This window comes from Filicampus tigris, chromosome 5 (assembly GCF_054856515.1).
Source record: "Filicampus tigris isolate MCC_2025a chromosome 5, RoL_Ftig_1.0, whole genome shotgun sequence".
NCBI lineage: Eukaryota > Metazoa > Chordata > Actinopteri > Syngnathiformes > Syngnathidae > Filicampus > Filicampus tigris.
Window position 1 is genome coordinate 21,882,893 of NC_141221.1, and position 20,893 is coordinate 21,903,785.

Below are 20,893 nucleotides of genomic sequence, written 5' to 3' on the forward strand. Positions count from 1 at the left end.
ATTAAAAAAAAATAACGCACAGGGTGGTTGTTTCCAGTTATGACATACTGTAGCTGACATTTATATGTGCACCAAACTTGCAGAATTAGTTTTTAAATTGTGGATTAAAAAACGTTTTTTTAATATATATTTTATGCTACCATCTTGCGTTACATCTTCCACCCAGATCCCCCTTTTAAAATTACGTTCAATGCACTGGATTACAGGCCTACTGCCGTTTAAACGCCAGGTGTTACTTGGTGATTTAAGTATTTATAAGCAACATTATGGAAGATGAGTTTACAGCGCCGCTGGTATCACATGCATGCATTACTTTTACTATGATTTTCGCTTTTGAATGACAGCCTAAATATGAGACATCATAGCAATATCTATCGTAAAAGCCACGTGTGCATATTGATTTATCATATTAATTAAAATGTATTTATTTGCAATTATGTATCTACAGTATTTGTGAATACAATAATTTTGAATTATACGACATTTATGTGAATTATACGGCATTTATGTGTTCGATACATGTGTTTGAGTTCACTGTTTCCAGTCGGACATATTACGGGCCGGAAAGCAAACAGCCACGTAGTAAAAGGCGAAGCTGGTTTGGTGAGCGTTCATTATAATTTTAATGCACTTAGTGAATTTGTCATTTTGTAGTCAGCCCATAGACGTTTAAATCATCCTAGACGAAACACATTCATTGTTACATTCATGTCATGATTTAAAAATCCAATCCAAACACGGGCTCTGACTTTTCCTGCGACGGAGTTAGCAACTTTGATGTTAGCTTGACAGTTCCCCCATCGCAAACATATAGCTAGCTTTTTGGCCAGCACCATCAGCAAAAATGTAGTGTCTCTTATTTATGGCTGCCAATTACTCACTGCGTCTGTGTTACTTGCAATTTCCATGTATTCCATGCAGCTCGCATGTGAGTTTGTTGTTGTTGTTGTTTTCTGTTGATAACTTCATCTTTACTGCGTGAAACAAACCAATAATGTTTGCTAGTTGGTGCTGTTCGGAAAGGTTGGAGACGACTAGAATTGACAACTGACAAGGTCTTTCAAAGATTGTATTTGTCGTTGACATCCCTAATGCGTCCATCTTATTTACTTACTTTACAGTTACGTCAATTCAAATTGGCCGTTGGGTGTGTTGACGTAGTGTAATATTATTGCGGCATCTGTTTCATAAATTCCTGACCGCTGAATCGCTTGTTGGACGATCGGTGATAATTTACTTAGAATAAATAATGATGTGCACTTGCAATTAATTCGTTACACAGCGTATTTAACGTAGTGTTGTAGTTTTCGTTGTACGCAAAATTAAAAAGGTGTTGCCAATTAAATTAACCAATAAAAATTAACACAACGCAGTCTGATTGACTGATAAAAAATAGTGTTATTGGCCCTTCATTCTCTTAGGTTTTAGTTTGAATCCGTTTTTTGTTGAGCAATATTGCCCATGTAAAAAGTCATTGCTTTGTAACATGGAGCTTTTTCCAAAGTGGTACCCATATACCGGTATTTATTTCACTCAGAGTGATTTATCTTTTCAGTGCTGAATTACTTCCTGGGTCTTGGAGCACCTGCTTTCTGTTATTGTATTGCTTCCCAGTGAGGACCCAAAAAGGATCATCTATAAGCAATGGACATTAAAAATTAATACACCGCTCAAATGGAGATCAATGCTGGTCAAGATCACTGCACTTTGAAATTTCAAGAGGCTGAAAATGAGCAACATTTGAAGGAACCAGGGCTTGGTGGCAATCCAAACGCATCCAAGGGGATTCCCAATGGTGAGTGTTGACGCTTTCTTGGTGGAATATGATCTGTTTGCTTTGTCTATGGTCTTCATATTACAGTACACCATGTGCTCATTAGGGAAATAAAATGTATGCTATTGTTTGCGCTCAATGCTGACAGGGGAAAACACATGCATACCTTGAAACTGGAATAACCAACTCATGGATGTTTGGGACTGCCAAACAGTCACGTTTCGTTTTACATTCGTGTCCGCCCAGAATCCATATTATCCATCCAGTCAAAGGCAGTCTTAGCCATGGATTGGTTGGAAGTCAATTGCATGGCACATAGAGACAGACAGACATTTGCATTATATCACAAAGTCACAATATAGACACAAAGGGAGAATTCAGCACACAATTAGTGCAAAACATTCAGCTATTTGTAACCTACACTATCAGGGACAAGTCCTTCAAGAGTATTTGCTCACTGGGATATAAAGATGGCCTTCTTTATTCAGCCAAACCTTTTCCCCCCGCAATTGTCTTATCTTACAATGACCAGTCTTCATCATCTAAAAGTAGTATCCAAATACACATGATGTTTTAGCAGCATGATGGAGCTATATATGAATAAAATTAGCAATGCAGCAGAGCCTAAACTCATTCAATGCCAGACTATGTTAAAAAATTGCACTTGCCAGCCATTTTTGACCATTTTGACTCATTTTTGAAGGCCTACGGAAAATTGAGTTCTGTAGCTATATAAACATGGGACCTACCAAAAGAAAGCTTCGATCCTCTTCTTTCATCAGAAAAAAGTATGTTGTCAGCCCTTTACCATTCTTTAGTAAACAGCAGTTGAACATTAGTAACTTTCTGGAAAATAGTAATTTTAAAAAAAGATTGAGAGAGATTTTTTTGTGAAAGGACACATTTCAAGCAGAACTTTCACCTTAATGCCGTTTTTCTGTTTGTATTTGTCATACCTGAAATATCCAAACAATGCTTTCTTACATCATAAAGCACACAAAAAGAGACTATGTCACCTATCTTTGATTGAAAAAAATCTGTTGTAGAGCGAGCGTGACAAACTTGTCAAGTTGTCACGTAGCAAGTTGTCACGCAGCTTCGCTGTAGAGCACACACACTCATACACTCCATACAGTATAAGGAAGTGGGCTGCTCCGAGGGTAGAGTGGGTGAACATGGCTGTTGTGAAAATCTGGCCACTCCTGCCATCTAGTGGTGATTTTTAAAAATACTGAAACCATTCCCAAGTCCTTGACACTTGCTGGGGACCAGCACCAAGTCCTTTTTAATAGTTTCTAAAAAAAACAAAACACTGAAGACGTATTAATACGTCATGGCATCCACGAACAACAATTCTGCAGATGTATTTATACCTCATGGCAACAAAAGAGTTAAACGGGATGTCACGTCAGATTTACAATATGTTCTGTGCGACCCTACTTGTCTAAACACGGCATTCTGGTTAATATTGCATTTGTGGAATAAAAAGTAAGCAGTAAAATCCACCCGTTTTTAGCCATCTCAGCGGGCGGCCATTTTGCCACTTGGTGTCAACTGAAAATAACATCACAGTTGCTCAGGGTTCAAGTAATGACCATTCACTGGCCGTCCCCTGAGATGGATCCAAACGGGTGGATTTTACTGCTTAATTCATATTCTACAAACACAATATTAATCATAATACTGTATTTAGATTAGTTGGGCCGCATACAATATATTATTGTATGAATCATTTTTGAGTTGACTTGACCTTGAAAACTTTCTACTCGACTCAGTGGCTGAATTAGCTTGTGCTGCTGAATGTGGTCATAGTTGCTCAACCTGTTTTCCGGCAGAATCACATTCACTTTGCATTCTGGTCCATAATGCATACTATGACTAACTGTCACATTCCTTGGGACTTGTTCATTTCAGGTCCCACCAGCTTGGATGTGATGCCAAATGGAGACGAAATGTCAGAGGGCATTGCTGCTGCTGGGAGCTCCCATACTAATGGGTCCCTGTCGCCAACAGCCCTTGCGCACAGCACCAGCTCGCCAGTCAACCCCCAAACTCAAGAGGCTTCCCCAGGTGTGACTGCTTATCCACCCATGATGCTTGAACCTGAGCAGGCTGTTGCTGAGGTCACGGGTCACACGAGTGATGCGTTGCAGTCACTCAGACTCAGTATGCCTATGCAGGAGACAGATTTGTGTAAGCATACATTTGTGGCGTGACTGTGCCGTGTCTGTTTGTAACCCCGCTTTATACTGTAAAGTTATTCACTAAACTAACATTCTTTACATCTATTGTGTTTATTCTCTGGGTAGATGGAGTCATTTTGTTCATCTTCCATAGGGTTGATTTAAAGGTGTGATGGCATATTTTCCAGGATTGTTTTTTAACGGTTGCATTAAGGGATTCACTGTTGGCCTTTTTATTCACATGATGCCATTGGAGTTATTTATGAGTATGTTATTTCAGACAGCTGTTAATGTTTCCTTTTGGATGAATGCCCTTGCTCTTTAGCCAACCAGAAGCCTTCATTGGAGATGGAAAATGAGGAGAAGATTCGTCTGGAGGCTCGCAGGCGCCTGGAAGAGCAGCTGAAACAGTACAGATTGCAAAGACATAAGGAAAGGGTGAGTGAAAAGTCAGTGTGTTTCACAATTAACATAATTAAAGAATGTATCCAGTTGACTTTTTAGACAGCACATTGTCGCAACCATCACTATCATTTTTACAGCCATCTTTCATGCAGCTGTGTATGTTTTTGAGAGAACACAAGGTAGACATATCGCCACCCTACTGATATTATGGCCTTGGTTATTTGACTACGGATGTAGCTGATTTTGGCAGAGGTGGCCAGCATCCCAATAAGATGTTTAAGACAAAGAAAAAAAAACTTTTGTGTCAAAACACGACTTGGGCTATTATTTTAAGAGGGTGATGATATGAAATATCCAGTACATTGATTTAAAGTTTAATTGAGGCATTTTCTGAGGTACCGCTCTTATGTTCAGTTGATTGACGGTGTACAGCAGGCTTAGCAACTTGAAAGTGGCCATATTGCTAGTATAACCACCAAATTTCTTTGTTTCAGTCTCACCGCAGTACACCAAAAAGCAGACTATTCAGTACTCTGGATCCAGAGTTAATGCTGCATCCCGAGGCTCTTCCCAGGGCCAATACAGTCGCCATGACCAAGGAGTATTCCTTCCTGAGGACCAGTGTACCTCGTGGGCCTAAACTGGGGAGCTTAGGAATCCCCCCCACCAAGGAGAAAAAATCCAGATCCTCCCGTACAAGCAAGATCCACTCTTTGGCTGACTACAAATCTCCAGAGAATGATGATGGAGGCGAGGCAGTAGGTGGAATAAAAACTGCAGACAACACCATGGCCTCACTCCAGTCCACTGGCAGCTCAGTATCCACTGTGTCCGAGGTCAGCGTGATATCACAATCAGGTACCCGTGAGGGGGAAGTGCGATCTGGTGTTTTACTCCAGGTTGGGGAAAGTGTCCCTGAGGTTGATGGTGGAGAATCAGGAGCAAGGCCTGCAAATGATGGCAATGACAGTGACAGCTCATCCTACAGCAGTGCTTCTACCAGGGGAACCTACACCATGTTCTCTGCTGCCATGGACAGGCAGCAGGGGACCTACACGGTTGAGGGACGGGAGATTGCTCCGGAGGCCATGGGTCAATTTCCCTCACTGCATGAAGTCTTGCAAGCAGCCAGTGATGAGCAGCACCTACAGGAGTTGGAGCAAGAAGGCTCCGGAGAACCACGCAGCCGCAGAGACAGCTTCTCGAGCAGGTATTTATATAAATATAAATAATAATAATATGGTTTTATTTTTGATCTTTTAAATAACTATTGTAACACAGTTTTTGTTTCCATTGTTCAGTGTCTCTTTGGAGAGTTCTGTCATGGGCCATGATGAAGTGCTGCAGGTTCTGAAAGAAAAAATGAGACTAGAAGGCCAGCTGGAGTCTTTGTCATCTGAGGCCAACCAGGTTAGAATGACACATTCACAAATACATTCACAGTATAATGGCAAAGTAGTGATATTCAGGATTAGAGATGTATCAAATATTCTGCTTTAACACAAGTAAAAATGCGTCATTTTGAGTGAAACCGTTAGGGATGTATTAATTTCACAATGTTGTTATGGCTGTAGTTTGCAGTGGTCAGTAAATGTACTGCATCATAATGACAGTGGGGTGTAATATTTTGCTCTCCTCAGTTTTACAAATGAGAAAGCCCAAAACGCATACTTACCATAATTTCCCGACAACAAAGCGCACCTGATTTAAAGCCACAATGGCTAATTTTAGCCATAAATAAAAAAAGTAACCATTGGCCGCTTTGCTTTATTATCTGATCATGATCACCATGATCCTGTGTTGTAACGTGGATACCCATTTACAAAGAAATGAGTCACACAGATAGATTTTAAAAATAATAACTTTTAATTACCCTAAACATGGTAAACGGGGCAGTGAAGTTGGTCGACGGTATCGGAAGCCCGTTTACAATTATAGTAAAATTCACAGTTCTGTAGTTACACAGTAGTCTCCCAGAAAAGTCATTGATTGCTGTGTCCGTTCTGCACATGCTCTGTCTTGACGTCCTTTTCACACTTTAAAATGGCAGCATTCTACCAGTGCTTGTCTGTGATGGGAGAACTTGCTTAAACTATTTCAACCTTTTTTTTTTTTTAATAATCAAGCTGTTGCTTTAATCCAGTCCAGAAATTATAGTACATATGCTGTACAGTTGTAGAAATGTGTACTACTATATTGAATTGCTAGTTAGTCATACCACAAACATTTGTGGTCAGTAAATCATGAATGAGCAACATAAGGATGAAAGAGCCACATACGGCTCCGAAGCCGCGCTTTGCGACCCCTGAACTAGACCTATTTTTTTTTCCTGAATCTTAATTCTTCATCTTACCAATACATTTTGGAGAGTAGGGAAGCTCCTTTCCTGTACCAGCGTGAATTTGCCCCAAAACTCAAAATGTAAGGTTATAAATACATGGTGGGATTAGTTTACTGTGGAAGAGCTTGCACAGACCTCTCTTCGTAACAACACTGATGTCACAAATTCTTATTTTTGATGAATCGGAAAAATTAAATTTATATAATTTCTTACCTAAAAGAAAGGATGCTCTCATAGTTGCAAAAAGAGGGACCGCCTAATTCTTACATGTCACACTGCCTTTCGGTTATTTAGCCATATTTGTTTGCCTGTAGTGTACACTATATTCAAACTTGTGCCCCAACGTTGCAGCATGTTTCTAGGAAATTGTTACGTCTGTTTGCTGCAGACATGTTAATTTGGAAGTACTGTATCATTCAAGTGCAAATTCTTATAATCCTGTCCTGTCCACCAGGCTCTAAAGGAGAAGACGGAGCTCCAGGCCCAGCTTGCCTCCGTAAATGCTCAGATGCAGGCTCAGAAGGCAGAGGTTCAGTTTAGCCAGGAAAAGCAGAGTGTCCTCACAACTGAAGTCAGCACTTTGCGGCAGAGTTATAGCCAACTAGAGAAGGCAATGGTGGAGCTCCAGAGCAATTTGGAGAGCAAAAATGCCAGTCTGGCATCACTATGCAATGACCTGAATGTGGCTGAAGACCAATACAATAGATTGATGGGGAAGGTGGATGAAATGCAAAAGACTCTCACATCAAGGGACAACACAGGTGATAACTTCAGTCATCTTAGAAGCAATCCTTATTTTATTTATTCTTTTTCATCACTCCCCTTTTTAGATGCCTGATGAATTATTATACACATTTGTATTATGTGTATCTAACAGTAACATTCATTAATTTTGCAGTCCAGGAAATGCGACTGCAAATGGGTGGTCTTCAGAACCAACTACAACAGGTCCAGCTGGAGCGCAGCACTCTCCAAAGTCGACTGAAAACCTCCCAGGCAGAGATCGACTCACTCCAGCAGGTCAGGCAGTGGTACCAGGAACAGCTAGGCCTGGCTCAGGAGGCCCGAGTGAGACTGCAAAGTGAAATGGCTAACATGCAGGTAAAATGGACGTTGTTTTTTTTTGTATATACATTTCAAGATTTATATTTCACGATGTATGTCTGATTTATAAAAAAAAAAAATGTTTCTTCTTACTTAGGCCGGAAAAATGACCCAGACTGGTGTTCTCGAACATCTGAAGCTAGAGAATGTGACACTGTCCCACCAACTGACTGAGACCCAACACCGTTCTATCAAAGAAAAAGAGCGTATTGCTGTCCAGCTGCAGAGCATTGAGGTAAGTTCTTAAACATCCGTTTTTCATTTTTGGATGTCTGTTGAAACAGAACATAGCATATGAGGACACATCAGGGGATAAGAAAACGTTTGTACAGTGAATATAAAGTCAACACACCCCTGTTCAAAGGCCAGTTTTTTGACATATGAAAAAAAAAACATTTTCATCACTTTTTCCACGATAAATGTGACCTTCAAGCTGTGCAACTTAATGGAAAAAAAATCTATCCTATTAATGTTTGTTCCCATAAATTCATGTGACCTTTTGTGTCACTACGTCGGAGTAGCTCATCAAACAAACATGGCGGAAGCATTGAAATCAGCGTCAACAAGCTTGAGGGCAGATATCTGGAAGTTTTGGGGTTTCAAAAAACTCCAAGACAGCAATGAATTAAAACTTTGTGAGACAGTCACAGGAAGTTGAATGTCATGGGTTTACTGTGTTTTTTTGCTTTGCCACTTTGTTTACAAAGCCTGCCCTGTGGTTGGAATTGTTTTAAAGTATTCTTGTTTTGATCAAGTTATCTTCAATAAAACATACATTATTAATGTAACTGCATTGCGTTCAAGTCTTCATATATTTATATTTTTACTAATGCACCAAGTTGGAGCAAGACATTTCTATTTGGAGCCTTGCTTCTTCTGAGAATGTCTTCCATATTAAAGTGAAATTGGTACAGCATTACATCCTTCCTTAACACAATCGAAAATCAAAGATATATGTCTGTGTTAGCGGGGGGGGGAGAAAAACAAGTTGTGTGGTTGCATAAGTGTGCACACCCTCTTTTCACTGGCTATATGCCTTTGACTTCAGAATTAACTAACCACATTCAAATGTGATTCACAAATGTCTGTAAAAGCCTACTAGCACATCTTGAACTTGAAATCAGAAGCACTTCATATGGCGCTGACTCTCATTTAACATGTTTGAATGTCATTTGTTAATTCTGAGCAAGCCACATCCCCACTTATACTACACACACACTTGTGCAACCACATTATCTGGTTGTGTTATTTTTTTAATATTTTTTTTACCTACCCTTTTTTTTTTTTCTCTCATTTGAGTTATGCAGGTGTAGGTCACATAATGGTGTAGTACATTTTCAATAACTTTTCTTCAATGTTTTGTGCAGTCACTGGCCTTGTGAAATATTTGGTGGGATGTGTGTTATTTTTACAAATTATTGACCAATATAAAGTGGTGAAAACGACATACTGTAGTTCACAATGCAGGTCAATGTTTTCAGAACTCGCTTGGATTAAATACATTATGATATGGACCTTCTGCTCTCCCTTCTGCTCTCTGCATTGTAGGCAGACATGATGACTCAAGAAGCTGCTTACAAGCAGATCCAGGATGCTAAGACTATGGTGGAGGATGACCTGCAACACAAACTAGAAGAGTTTGAGGAAGAACGGGAGCGCTTGATAAAATTGGCCAACACAGCCACTAACTTGGAAATGGAGCTAGAACAGGTGCTTTCTACTGTCATTCTGTCATTTCAGTCTTTCTACAGAGCTTTTTTTTTTTCCATTTCTTGTGCTAGTAGCAAAAATTGTAAATGTGATTTGCTTATCCAGACTTTCTTTCCCCCAGTCTCTAGCTGTTATACAATAGTGCCAACCATTTTGCCTCTGTGTTGACATGATGTGTTTTTTGTGTTCATCAGATGAAGTTGAACCTTTCTCAGAAGGACATGCAGCTGCAGTCTCTCCAGAAGGAACATCTGGAGCTGATGCGCCAGCTGACCACTACTCAGGAGACCCTGCATACCAAAGAGCAGTCAATCAACCAGCTCGAGGCTCGATACGTAGAGCTGGAAGCACATCTAGCTGAGCTACAGGCAGAGAGCAATGTCAAAGATGACAATATCCAGTATCTGCAGAATGAGAAGATTGTTCTGGAGGTAGCATTGCAGACGGCCCGAGCTGACAAGAGTCAACTTGATGAAAATGCTGAACGGCTTGGAGAGGGTGTTTTGGTGGCATCAGATGTGTTGGATCATCTCAAACAGGAAGTTCAGGTCAAAACCAGTCAGGTGCGAAACAAATGAGTTAGCTGTGCTTTAGAGTTTGACTTAATAAACGCTACACTCTAAAAACAGTTGGGTTAAAAATAACAATTTTGAGTAAAAAAATTACCGATCCACTAGTTGGGTCAATTGGACCCAAATTTCTGGGTTGTTTTCTGAAAAAACAACCGCAAAAATGTGTAGTTTTCTACAAAACAACCCTAAACACGGGGCTGTTTTGTACAAAACAATGATAGAAGGTGGGTCAAATTGACCCAATTTATGGATTGGTCCATTTTTGACCCAAAATTGTGTTATTTTTAACCCAACTGTTTTTAGAGCGTATAGACAGAACTGAATTCAGGAGCCCTACAACATAGTGTGAAAAAGCATTTTAAACTTTATAGTCATCAAGAGGAACATTTTTTTTAATCTCTGCAATATGTTTGGAGGCTGCAATCTAATTTTGTCTTTGAAGACAAAGTCAACCCCCAAATTTTCTTTACAAGAATACAGTATGTTCTATGCAGCCCAACTAGTCGAAACGCGGCATTCGGATTAATACTGCGTTTGTGGAATATGAGTTAAGCAGCAAACTCCACCTGTTTTTGTCCATCTCAGAGGGCGGCCATTTTGCCAATCTGTCGACTGAGCAACTGTGACAAAGTAACAAAATGGCCGCCCGCTGAAATGGCTAAAAACGGGTGGATTTTGCTGCTTAACTCATATTCCACAAACGCAGTATTAATCCGAATTCCAAATTTCGACTAGTGGAGATGAATAGAATATATTATTGTCAAGAAAGTTTTTGGGTTGATTTAATTTTTAACTCATATTCCACAAACGCGATAGTAATCTAAATGCCATGTTTAGACTACTGATGGCGCATAGAACATATTGCAAATAATTTTAATGATGCTGTGCTGAGCTGTTTTGGGTTTTACATTGATTTTTATTTTTGAAGTGATGTATTATGATAGGCATTTATTTGCTTTGTTATAGATTGAAAAGCTACAGCAAGAAAATGGTTCCATGAAAAAACAAGTACAGAAATTGAAGGAACAGTTTCAACAACAAAAGGTACCAGATCTAATTTGTCATTATGAATTTGCTACATAAATCTATTGTAAATAATTGTATTAACTGTGGGAGAACACTGTTGATAAAAATTCAGGGAAAGTTCTTCACAGCTTTTATCATTACAAGCAGAGAAAGTATCTTTGTCAAGAATTTGTCCTCAATTGCAAGAGCCCTCTCATAAAATTTTAAATAGTATGTCAAATTGAACCAGGCACCTCATTCCCTTGCATGTGTGGAGTGTGTCAGTCAAGTTAATTGAAATAGATAAAGAAGAGTAGAAAAAAATATTTCTTTTTTCCAAAATATTTTTATGACCATGACCCCTCTTGCCAATGCTGATGTTTTCATGGGAGGATGTATTGTCTTGCTGAATGACTGTCACAACTACAATGAACAAAGTGCCTCACTGAACTTGTCCTCTATTGCAAGACCCCTCTCGTAAAATTTTAAATAGTATGTCAAATTGAACCAGGCACTTCATTCCCTTGCATGTGTGGAGTGTGTCAGTCAAGTTAATTGAAATAGATAAAGAAGAGTAGAATAGAATATTTCTTTTTCCAAAATATTTTTATGACAATGACCCCTCTTGCCAATGCTGATGTTTTCATGGGAGGATGTGTTTTCTTGCTGAATGACTGTCACAACTACAATGAACAAAGTGCCTCACTGAACTGAGAAATGATGGATGCCACTCAGTTTGCAACAAAAAGCTGTGATGAAGAGGGGGTGTTTTGTTGACAGAAGTTGTAAGGCTTCAGTTTATCCAGGCTGTGTTCTCTGATTGGTGACTTTTGGCTACAATCATAACTACAGTATACTTACGTATCAAGTGGAAGTATGATAAACTGATGGACAATACTACGGTACACCATTCTTCACAGGTGATGGTGGAAGCCTACCGTAGGGATGCTAACTCCAAGGACCAGTTGATCAGTGAGCTCAAATCTACTAAAAAGCGTCTTCTGGCAGAGGTGAAGGACCTAAAACAAGAGCTTCTGGACGCTCAGGGAGAGAAGCAAAAGGCTGATTTGGAGCAGGCCCGTTTGCAGAAAGAAGTACTCCGAGTCCAAGAACAGATTAATAACATGGAGAGTCATCTGGAAGACATTCAGAGAGAACGAGACCACCTCGAAGCACAGATCCAGGTAATTAGAAGTGCTGCAGTTTCTCCTGGTAAATTCAGTCAAATCAGTTCTGATTTGTTTTTAAGCCTTGCTATTTTTCTTCACAGTCCATGCAGTTTGATCAGAGTCAGCTTGTGGCTGTGACAGAAGAGAATGAAAGTCTTAGGAAACAAGTAGAGAAAATGGAAACGGAAGCCAAAAAGTGAGTCATGTTCTTTATATAGCATAGTGGCACTTGAATAATTTCTGCCGAAGTGATTTGAGCCATAAGTATCTCTTTTCATATTTATTTCTATAAAAATGTATACATATATTGTTGGCCTGCACAAGAAATGTACCCATATACTGTTAGACACTCCTTTTGTTTACATTGTATCTGTACCTAGTTAAAGTCTCTTAATCAGAGGGCCTATCGGTCTCATTAGCGACATCACAAAGACTTTAAGCATGAGCGTGTTGTAAAGTTGCATACTTCAGTTACGATAATGGTATGATAATTTCCCCTTTCATTTAATGCATTTTATTATTTGCTTGAAACAGAGCCATCTCCGAGCAAAAAGTGCGTATGAAGCGGCTGGGGACAGATTTGACCAGTGCTCAGAAGGAGATGAAGGCTAAACACAAGGCATACGAGAATGCTGTGAGCATCCTGAGTAGAAGGCTGCAAGAGGCCCTGACTGACAAGGAGACGACTGAAGCTGAGCTGGTCAAGCTCAAAGCTCAGGTGTCGGATGGTGGAAACCACCACATCATGCAGGTATAAAGCTGTCAGATCTTAACACCTTGAAATATATATTTACTGTACTTTAGTACTGTACTGCTCTGTAGTACGTAGGGATTTCACGATATACAAATGTCACGATATGATAATATCACGATATGAACGTCTCGATGCGATATTTTTCACAATATTGTGGGGGGGTTGGCGATATATAATAAGATCACGATACAGTATAAAAGCTCACAATATTGTATTTAATAAAAATGAAGAGCTCATACAAAAAAAAATAATATTCTGTTTTTGTACATTATAACAGCATCGACAAAGACACCCCTTTTTAACCATCTCAGGGGGCGGCCATTTTGTCACTTCTGTCGACTGAAAATGACATCACAGTTGCTCAGGGCTCAGGTAATGACCAATTACGTCTCAGCTTCAGAAAACTGTTCAGCCGTGATTGGTCGTTACCTGAGCAGTTGTGATGTCATTTTCATTGGACAGAAGTGACAAAATGGCCGCCCTTAGAGCTGGCTAAAAACCGGTGGATTAACTCTTACTCCACAAACGCAATATTTATTAGAATTCCTTGTTTCAGCTAGTGGGCTTGCATATAACATATTCTTGAACAAAATATGTTTGGGTTGACTTCCGCTTTAAGCACAAACAGGTAAAACAGTGACTAATGACATCAGGTGCAAACACACACTTGACACACATACAGTAAGTGAATGAACCGCTACCCAGTACCAAACAAAACAGTCAAGAAAATGGGTGGATAAAATGCACAATAGTTATAAATTTGAATGTCCACAATTATACAAAACACACCTCCCCGCGTTTTCCAAGGGCTGCAAGATGTTTTGCTCCAGTCCCAAGCCAAAGTCCAATGCTACCGTCACCATCGCAGCCTCAGTGCACGCACGCCGCCATTCTGAGTTCAATGGTGCCGCATTTCCGGCTCAGTGAAAGCTTATTAAAAGGGCGCAGGCAGGACAACTAACGTACATTTACATAGATCTTAAATATTACATTAACGCGATTAAAAACCATAACACTTTAACTGGGACTGTAATTAGTCGCAATTAACGTGCTATTTTGACACCCCTGTTACAATGGCTCTAAATATTCTGTGAGAAAAGTTGAAAGTTGGACATCTCTCTGCAGAACCAATCACTAGAAAAAGAGGCTGAAATTAAAGAAGGGCCAGGTGGAAGATAAGTAACCGAAAGATAAAATGGCAACAAAGCAGTGGATTGCGTAACGTAACGATAACTTCAAATGTTTTAAAGGCATTGTTAGAGCAAGGGCTAAGTTTGACAGCAGATAAATAACTCCCCGCCAGAAGCCCCAACCAACCCCCATCGCCCCCAAACCCCAACAATCAGGAGAGGCCTCATTTAGTGGAAAAAACTCATGAGGTTTTATGCAAGTTTCAAAGAGACCAATCGTTAAGATTATGGTAAACAGTCTGGTGTCAACAAAATAAAAAAGTGACCAAAAGCTTAATCCATCAAAATGACTACTTTACACATGAAAAATGTTGCTGTAATGACATGTTAATTGCTTATTGTATGGAAAAGTCATCAATATAAGTTAAACGACTTAAGAATTCAGTACTTGTTGTTGTTGTTGTTGTAAACAAGCGTTTTGAAGCCCATAATTTACCTGCGTTTGTTACCCAGGAGAAGATTGAATCTCTTCAGACTGCACTGCAGGTTGTGACCAAAAGCAAGGCAATGTTGGAGAAGGAGCTTGAAGAAATCATTACCCTCACCTCCACAGAGTTAGAGGAGTACCAGGAAAAGGTCCTGGAGTTAGAAGACGAGGTAGGCCATCAAATATGTGGACTGTGTTCGTTTGAGAAAGTTCCCTTAATAATTTCTTTGGTTATTCCATCACTGGCTTCTTTAATGGACGTATGTTTTTGACATTAATATTTTAATCATTTTGCAAAAGCTTCAAGAGTCACGATGTTTCAAGAAGCGGATCCGGAAACTAGAGGACGCTAACAAGAAGCTAGCACTTGAGCTGGAACATGAAAAAGGAAAATTGGCTGGACTGACACAGTCCCACAGTACGCTGCGGGAACATGCCAATATCTTGGAATCTGCTTTAGCGAAGCGAGAGGCTGATCTTGTACAGCTCAACTTGCAGGTAAAGCAACTAGTGCTGTCACGTTCGGGTGTTTTCTGTCCACTGTGGATAATGGTGTCATCTAGATGGTTTCTTGAGATTAAACAAGCACGAATGATCATCTTCCTTATACAGTTGTAAATTGTTCTTTCATACATTTGCTTATTCAGGTTCAAGCTGTTTTGAAACGCAAAGAGGAGGAGGACCAACAAATGAAGCAGGTGGTGCAAACTCTACAGCTTGCCTTGGAAAAAGAAAAAAGCAAAGTCAAAGATCTTAAAGAACAGGTACAGGTTCTCAGTGCACACTCAGCGGTGCCAGTTTTGCTTATTGAGATCGGACATTTTTGTAGTTCGTCAAATAGCAGTTTTCTTTGCGCTTTGGTGACTTTTTGGTTATTAGTTATTTAATTTATCGTTCCAGGTGGCAACGGCAAAGGCTGAAGCCGCCCACAATAGGAGGCACTACAGGGCTGCCATGTTGGAACTGTCAGAGATCAAGAAAGATTTGCAGGCCAAAGAAGACTTGGTCAAAACTCTGCAACATGAAGCCCACAAGCTACGGTTTGTTTGTTTTTGAATCAAGATGTCTACGTCAATTACATACAGGAAATAGTGATTATGTTGCCAAGGAAATAGTGGGTACGTAGAGCGAACCCCCGCTAGTCCTACTTGTCCATATAAAAAGTCAGAAGTTACCTCGCTACATTTCGTAAGTGAACAGATATGTTTGCAATGGAAAGTTTCCAGAAAGTTCCTTTGCAACACTGTTCATCATGGATTATATGCACAGATCTCAGGATGACAAGCATGCTCAGGAGATCTCCAGATTCCAAGAGGAGCTGGCTGAAGCTCATTCCCACCTCCAGATCCTCCAGAAACAATTGGATGAAGAGCTGTCGAAGAAGCCGCTGACCAACCAAGAGGTAAAGTAGATATTTTTTTGTTATTATTTACATGCCATTGAGAGGCTATTATTATTGGACTTGATGCTCGTTAATGTCACTGGGTTTGCGTTTTTTTTTTGCAGTTTGGCTGAAAACGTTTTGCTGTCTACAGTTTTATAGCTACAAATAAAATCCTAATGTTCAGTATTGGTGGAAATGTGTTCTGACCAACACATTGTCTCGTTCAAATTCTAATGCTGACAATTCACAGGTTGAGGACCTTAAGTGGGAGGTGGAACAAAGGCAGAGGGAGATCGAGACTCAGAAGCAGCAGTTGGAAATGATGGAGGAGTGCCAGCAGAGGGAGCTGGACAGTCTGCAGACAGCTTTGCAGGCAAGTATTTATATCAATGATGATTGCCAATTAAGTAAGGCCAAGAAAACAATGACAGTAAACTAGGTGTGCAAAGTGGTAATCAATATCTTGATCTGCGCCACCTCTTTTTCAAATGGTTGGATTTATTTGGAGCCTGTCTGTCACAGAACATAAAGGTAGAGTTGGAGACAGTCCAGGAGGAGCTGAGTGGTACAAGGAAGGACAAGTTCATGCTCCAAGCTAAAGTGGGTGAGCTGAAGAACAGCATGAAGACCATTCTGCTACAAAACCAACAACTCAAGCAGGACCTCAAACACAACCGTCAAAGGAAGGTGATGCAGCCTTTTGCTTGACTTGGTGTCATCGGGGTTCATTGTGTTCAATATCGTTATTGGAATGGGAGATTCACTCAGTGAAAGCATGAATATTAGTTTGGCATATTGTTAGCATGTTAGCCATGTACTGTTTTGAATGATTGGCTCTCTGCTGATACAAGTAATAATGCCAAATACTCAAAACCGGTAAATCAATGTGCTTGACTATGCAAAACACAAAAATGTACAATGGAAATATTGTGAATGTTTTTGGCATTCCACATTGGCAACCAGTTGTTAGCCAGTATTGTGCACCCATCGGTTTCATTTCGGATTCTAAATAGCCCTGCATTTATGATATTGTTGAAACAGCAACAGTTGAAGAGTGAAGGGAGCCCATCCAACCCAGTGACGCCTGTAAAGATCCCTGACTGCCCGGTGCCTGCCTCACTTCTTGATGAGTTACTCAAACCATCAGCTTCGGTCAACAAAGAGCCGCTCAACAACTTGCACAACTGTTTGCGGCAGCTCAAGTAAGAGGCTCTGTTGTACTCTCATACTGTGGTTCTCAAGTTCTTTGGGTCCAAGGATCCCTTACACGGGAGTCATTTTTTTCAATGACCCCCTCATCCTAATGCCAGTTAAACCTAACAACTATGATTGTGCACCTCTGAATGCCATAGATTGTTTTTGAACATTTCAACCTAAATACTTGTAACCCATTTAATAGAAAGGAACTTAAGAGAGGGAAATCAAATCAAGTTAACTATTTATCCATCAGGGCTAGCTGATGTCCACTAGGAAGATGGCTGTTCATAGAGAGGAGCTAGTTTTTAAAAGAAGAGGATAACAATTCTTGATTCCTATTCTTTTGTTTGTTTGTTGTTGTTTTTTGGGGGGCGGGGGGGGCAGGGTGTTCAAACATGTGTTTCGTGAACTTTTCTACTGTTTATGAATTTTCCTATGACTTTCTCAATGGATATTTTTGACAAATATATTAATAACAAACCTATGAACTTGAATTATCCACAAGAGAGCTTTATTTTGGAGAACCTCAAGAAAATACAATACAATAATGCACCCCCACTAGTTTAGACACGACATTCTGATTAATATTACATTTGTGGAATATGAATTAAGCCGCCACATCTACATGTTTTTATCTTTTGCCACTTGCTGTCGACTGGAAATGACTCGCAGTTGCTCAGGTAATGACAAATGGCAGCTCACCTGTTTTCTGAGTTTGGTCATGTGATATTCGCAAGCTGAGCCATGATTGGTTGCTACCTGAGCCCTGAGCAACTGTGATGGCATTTTTAGTTGACAGCAAGTTCCCCTGTTAGTTTAATTTCTTCAAAGAAGCAGAAAAAAAATGAGATTTTTTATTCTGTCCAAGGCAGTCAGTCAATTGTGGTGAACATGTTGGTGCAGTCCAGCGGACACCTCTTATGTCCAAATATGGTCAATTTTCTTTCCCACTAATCCATACTAATGGACCGTCATTACTTCATCTAATTTTTACACAATTTTAGCCAATTTAAAGCGTTAAAAATAACAAGTACGAATACACTGCCACTCTTCAATGCAAATTGTTTGAGAAGTGTTGCGGAGGCGTTCTTTCTCATTCTGCGGAAGCTGTGGTGTAATTGTTGCCTCTATTTAACGTGTGGGTGTTTTTTTTTTTTTAAGACAACGAGCGAAAATAGTAAAGTGCGCTGGATTAAGTTAGCTTGTTTGTTTAAAATCGACTCCTTTGAAACTTCGTTGCAGAAGGACTCTCGTGTGTCACGGAGCTAAGTCGCAGTTCCATTTTAATATCTATATAATAAATGTGGTTAGTTGGCTTATTGTTTTATTTATTGCATCACTCATGGCTTCAGACATTTAAAAAGGATTTTTGTGAAGATGTTGTAGGGCAAACGTTTGCCTTTTGTGACATTTTCAAAGGCTTTTTGCACAATGGGAGCTTCACATGATCGCTTACTTTGAAGTAATCGGCTGCCGCCAGCTATTTGTCTGGACTATCTTAATCAGTGCCAGTGTTAAATTAGCGATTGAATGTAGTTATTAGGTAGTATTATGTTGATGTGAGTATATAGTAATATAAGGTATAGTACAACTTGAACAAAGCGGTGCCTGGGAATTCAAACAAGCTGGCTTTTTTTTTGTTTTGTTTTGTTTTGTTTTTTTAAACTTATGTAAAGTTGTCATTTTGACAGTGCGAGGATTCCGACCGGCAGCGACAATATGTTGCAAAATCATTGACTTATCCTCATGCTGAAAACTTTTGACCTGAGGTACTGTATGTGCATCCAAGCAAGCTGCAAATCTTTTATCAAGGTCACCATGCCTCACTTGTGCAACCAACTATATATGAAAGAGTCAGAATAATATACAGTATGATATTTTAATAGGCCCTAAGGTAAGGATGAATAAGTGGTTTTATGGTTCATGTGTAGGTCTTTACTTTTTTTTAAATGACACAAATTAACTATTGCAATTTTTTTTTGCGGTCCTCAATTCGAAAACCACTGCTCTGGTACACTTTTTTTGTGTTGTTTCCAATACTAGTCTGCATATGCTATGATGTTTTTCCTCTGATTTTTGTCAGGGAGGAGATGGACAGCCTTCAAAAGCAGATGGAGGAGCACACAGTAACAGTGCATGAGTCAATTAGCTCATGGCCAAACACAGAGGAAGGACTGGCTCAACTGGGACTTCAAAACAACATTTCTAGTGCATTGAGGCCACTGAACAACACAGTGGTGGAAAATAATAATGAAGCGGAACGGCAGCAGTCATAAAAGCAAACTTTTGACAGGCAATGACAACAGTGGAGTTTTATCCACAAAGGAGTTTAGTCATGTACTCCATTTTTCTTTTTAAACAATGGCTGTCAACATTTGACGTTTTTCTCCGATCATCACAGGAGTCCTATTGCAGAGTAATACTTAATACTCTTGCTCTTTATTATTTGACCTTTGTTTATACCATGTTATGCCCTTGTGATACTTATTTATTAAGAGTTAAAGAATTACACATCAACCACACTAATACAAACCCTGACATTCTAATTTGTTGATAAGGATAGCGCATTTGAGCAGATCAGATTTTCTGTATGATTCTCCTTATGATTTGGAATTTGTGGCTTTGATGATTGACTGACAATATAATACGTAGAGATGTGAGTTAGCCACAATGGCTAAGACCTGTTCTTCCATTTCTTCGTGCCTGGACTCAGCTGATGTCATTCAATCAGGATTTAACTAACAGGGTTACTGCTTGACAGGTGAGCAGCTGGTGGTGGTAAGGTCATAAGGTCGTGCACACAAATTATTATTTTTTTTTTATGGCTGTTGTTACAATGCAGTAGGTGTTCATTTTTATTGTAACCGTTTGACCACAAGTTCTTAACTCTGCATCAACATGAGTCTCAGTTATGTATGGAGGTGTCTTGTCAAGCATGGACTGTCGTAGTTTGTATGTGGGAGGAAAAAGCCTTAAGTAATCTTTACTATACTGTCGTCAAATCTGGTTAAATTAATATACTGTTTTGCTGAGGGTATGTGCAAGATGTAATATATTTTGAGTGTGAAAAGATGTGCAAGTATGCGGGCCACCTTTATTTGACAGCATGCCTGCTGATGAAAATTTAACTGAAAGAAAGTAGAATGTTGCAAAATGTTAACCACCAGAAGCAGGTGTGTCTCCATGTTATTTAATGCACATGGTGATGAAAGGTGATGACAGTATCATATACTGCTCTTGTATGACTACTGGGCTAAGTTATGGTGATTGTTTCTAGACGTTAATATATATTTCTTTTTGTATGATTGTAAATTAATCATAAATATTTAATAGTGTAAAGAAAATACAAATTATGAAAAACAATATTTCCGGGCATATTATGCTGTTATTCCTTATTCTCATAGTGTTAGAATTCTGCAGTCGGGTGGTGCCGTCAGACAATAAAGGAGGTTTTTATTCCTGTAGCTGATGGATATGTAATTTTAGATGTTCTCTGTACTACTGTACGCTTGTGTATTTTAAAGGGAATGGCTTAAAATTCAACACAACATATACTACTGTGTTGTGAATCTTTCAAAAATGTGCTTGTCATGTTTTTTTTTCTATGATTAAAATTGATGCAATGATGTCTGACATGTTATAAATTAGTACAATTCCTTTGCAGTTTACATACATTTG

General features: G+C 39.5%; 2 protein-coding genes across 6 annotated transcripts in view; one reads left to right on the top strand and one right to left on the bottom strand.

Annotated features, from left to right (window-relative positions):
- Window positions 1-2,699, bottom strand: part of LOC147147770 (uncharacterized) — a 39,140-nt gene extending 36,441 nt beyond the window's left edge. Inside the window, exon 1 of one of the 2 annotated variants that reach the window (XM_086029838.1) lies at window positions 2,524-2,699. In XM_086029838.1, the coding sequence (XP_085885964.1) occupies window positions 2,524-2,610 (87 nt within the window). In that variant the 5' untranslated portion in view covers window positions 2,611-2,699. Of the gene's footprint in view, window positions 1-881; window positions 1,102-2,523 lie in introns of those variants that run through there. The other variant, XM_086029839.1, reaches the window with a different exon arrangement.
- Window positions 525-20,848, top strand: golga3 (golgin A3). Of its 4 annotated transcripts, none has more exons than XM_086029828.1 (24): window positions 525-603; window positions 1,556-1,795; window positions 3,689-3,967; window positions 4,283-4,395; window positions 4,857-5,572; window positions 5,664-5,772; window positions 7,158-7,464; window positions 7,602-7,804; window positions 7,905-8,042; window positions 9,356-9,517; window positions 9,712-10,080; window positions 11,056-11,133; window positions 12,015-12,278; window positions 12,365-12,459; window positions 12,798-13,014; window positions 14,661-14,804; window positions 14,935-15,132; window positions 15,282-15,398; window positions 15,535-15,674; window positions 15,904-16,036; window positions 16,269-16,391; window positions 16,541-16,705; window positions 17,060-17,220; window positions 19,299-20,848. In XM_086029828.1, exons 2-24 carry the CDS (start codon window positions 1,675-1,677, stop codon window positions 19,489-19,491), a joined length of 4,545 nt encoding a protein of 1,514 aa, XP_085885954.1. In that variant the 5' UTR covers window positions 525-603; window positions 1,556-1,674; the 3' UTR covers window positions 19,492-20,848. The 4 variants fall into 4 exon arrangements, with proteins under 4 accessions (XP_085885954.1, XP_085885957.1, XP_085885956.1 ...); XM_086029831.1 differs by having other exon boundaries at window positions 3,689-3,844; XM_086029830.1 differs by having other exon boundaries at window positions 579-603; window positions 1,538-1,795.
- Window positions 20,849-20,893: the final 45 nt, after the last annotated feature.

Excerpts from the sequence above, each read along its gene's own strand:
- golga3 (XM_086029828.1), top strand. The coding sequence starts at position 1,675 with ATGGAGATCAATGCTGGTCAAGATCACTGCACTTTGAAATTTCAAGAG. Across the intron at positions 3,968-4,282 it reads TATGCAGGAGACAGATTTGT|CCAACCAGAAGCCTTCATTG; the intron begins GTAAGCATACAT and ends CTTGCTCTTTAG. Across the intron at positions 4,396-4,856 it reads TGCAAAGACATAAGGAAAGG|TCTCACCGCAGTACACCAAA; the intron begins GTGAGTGAAAAG and ends TCTTTGTTTCAG.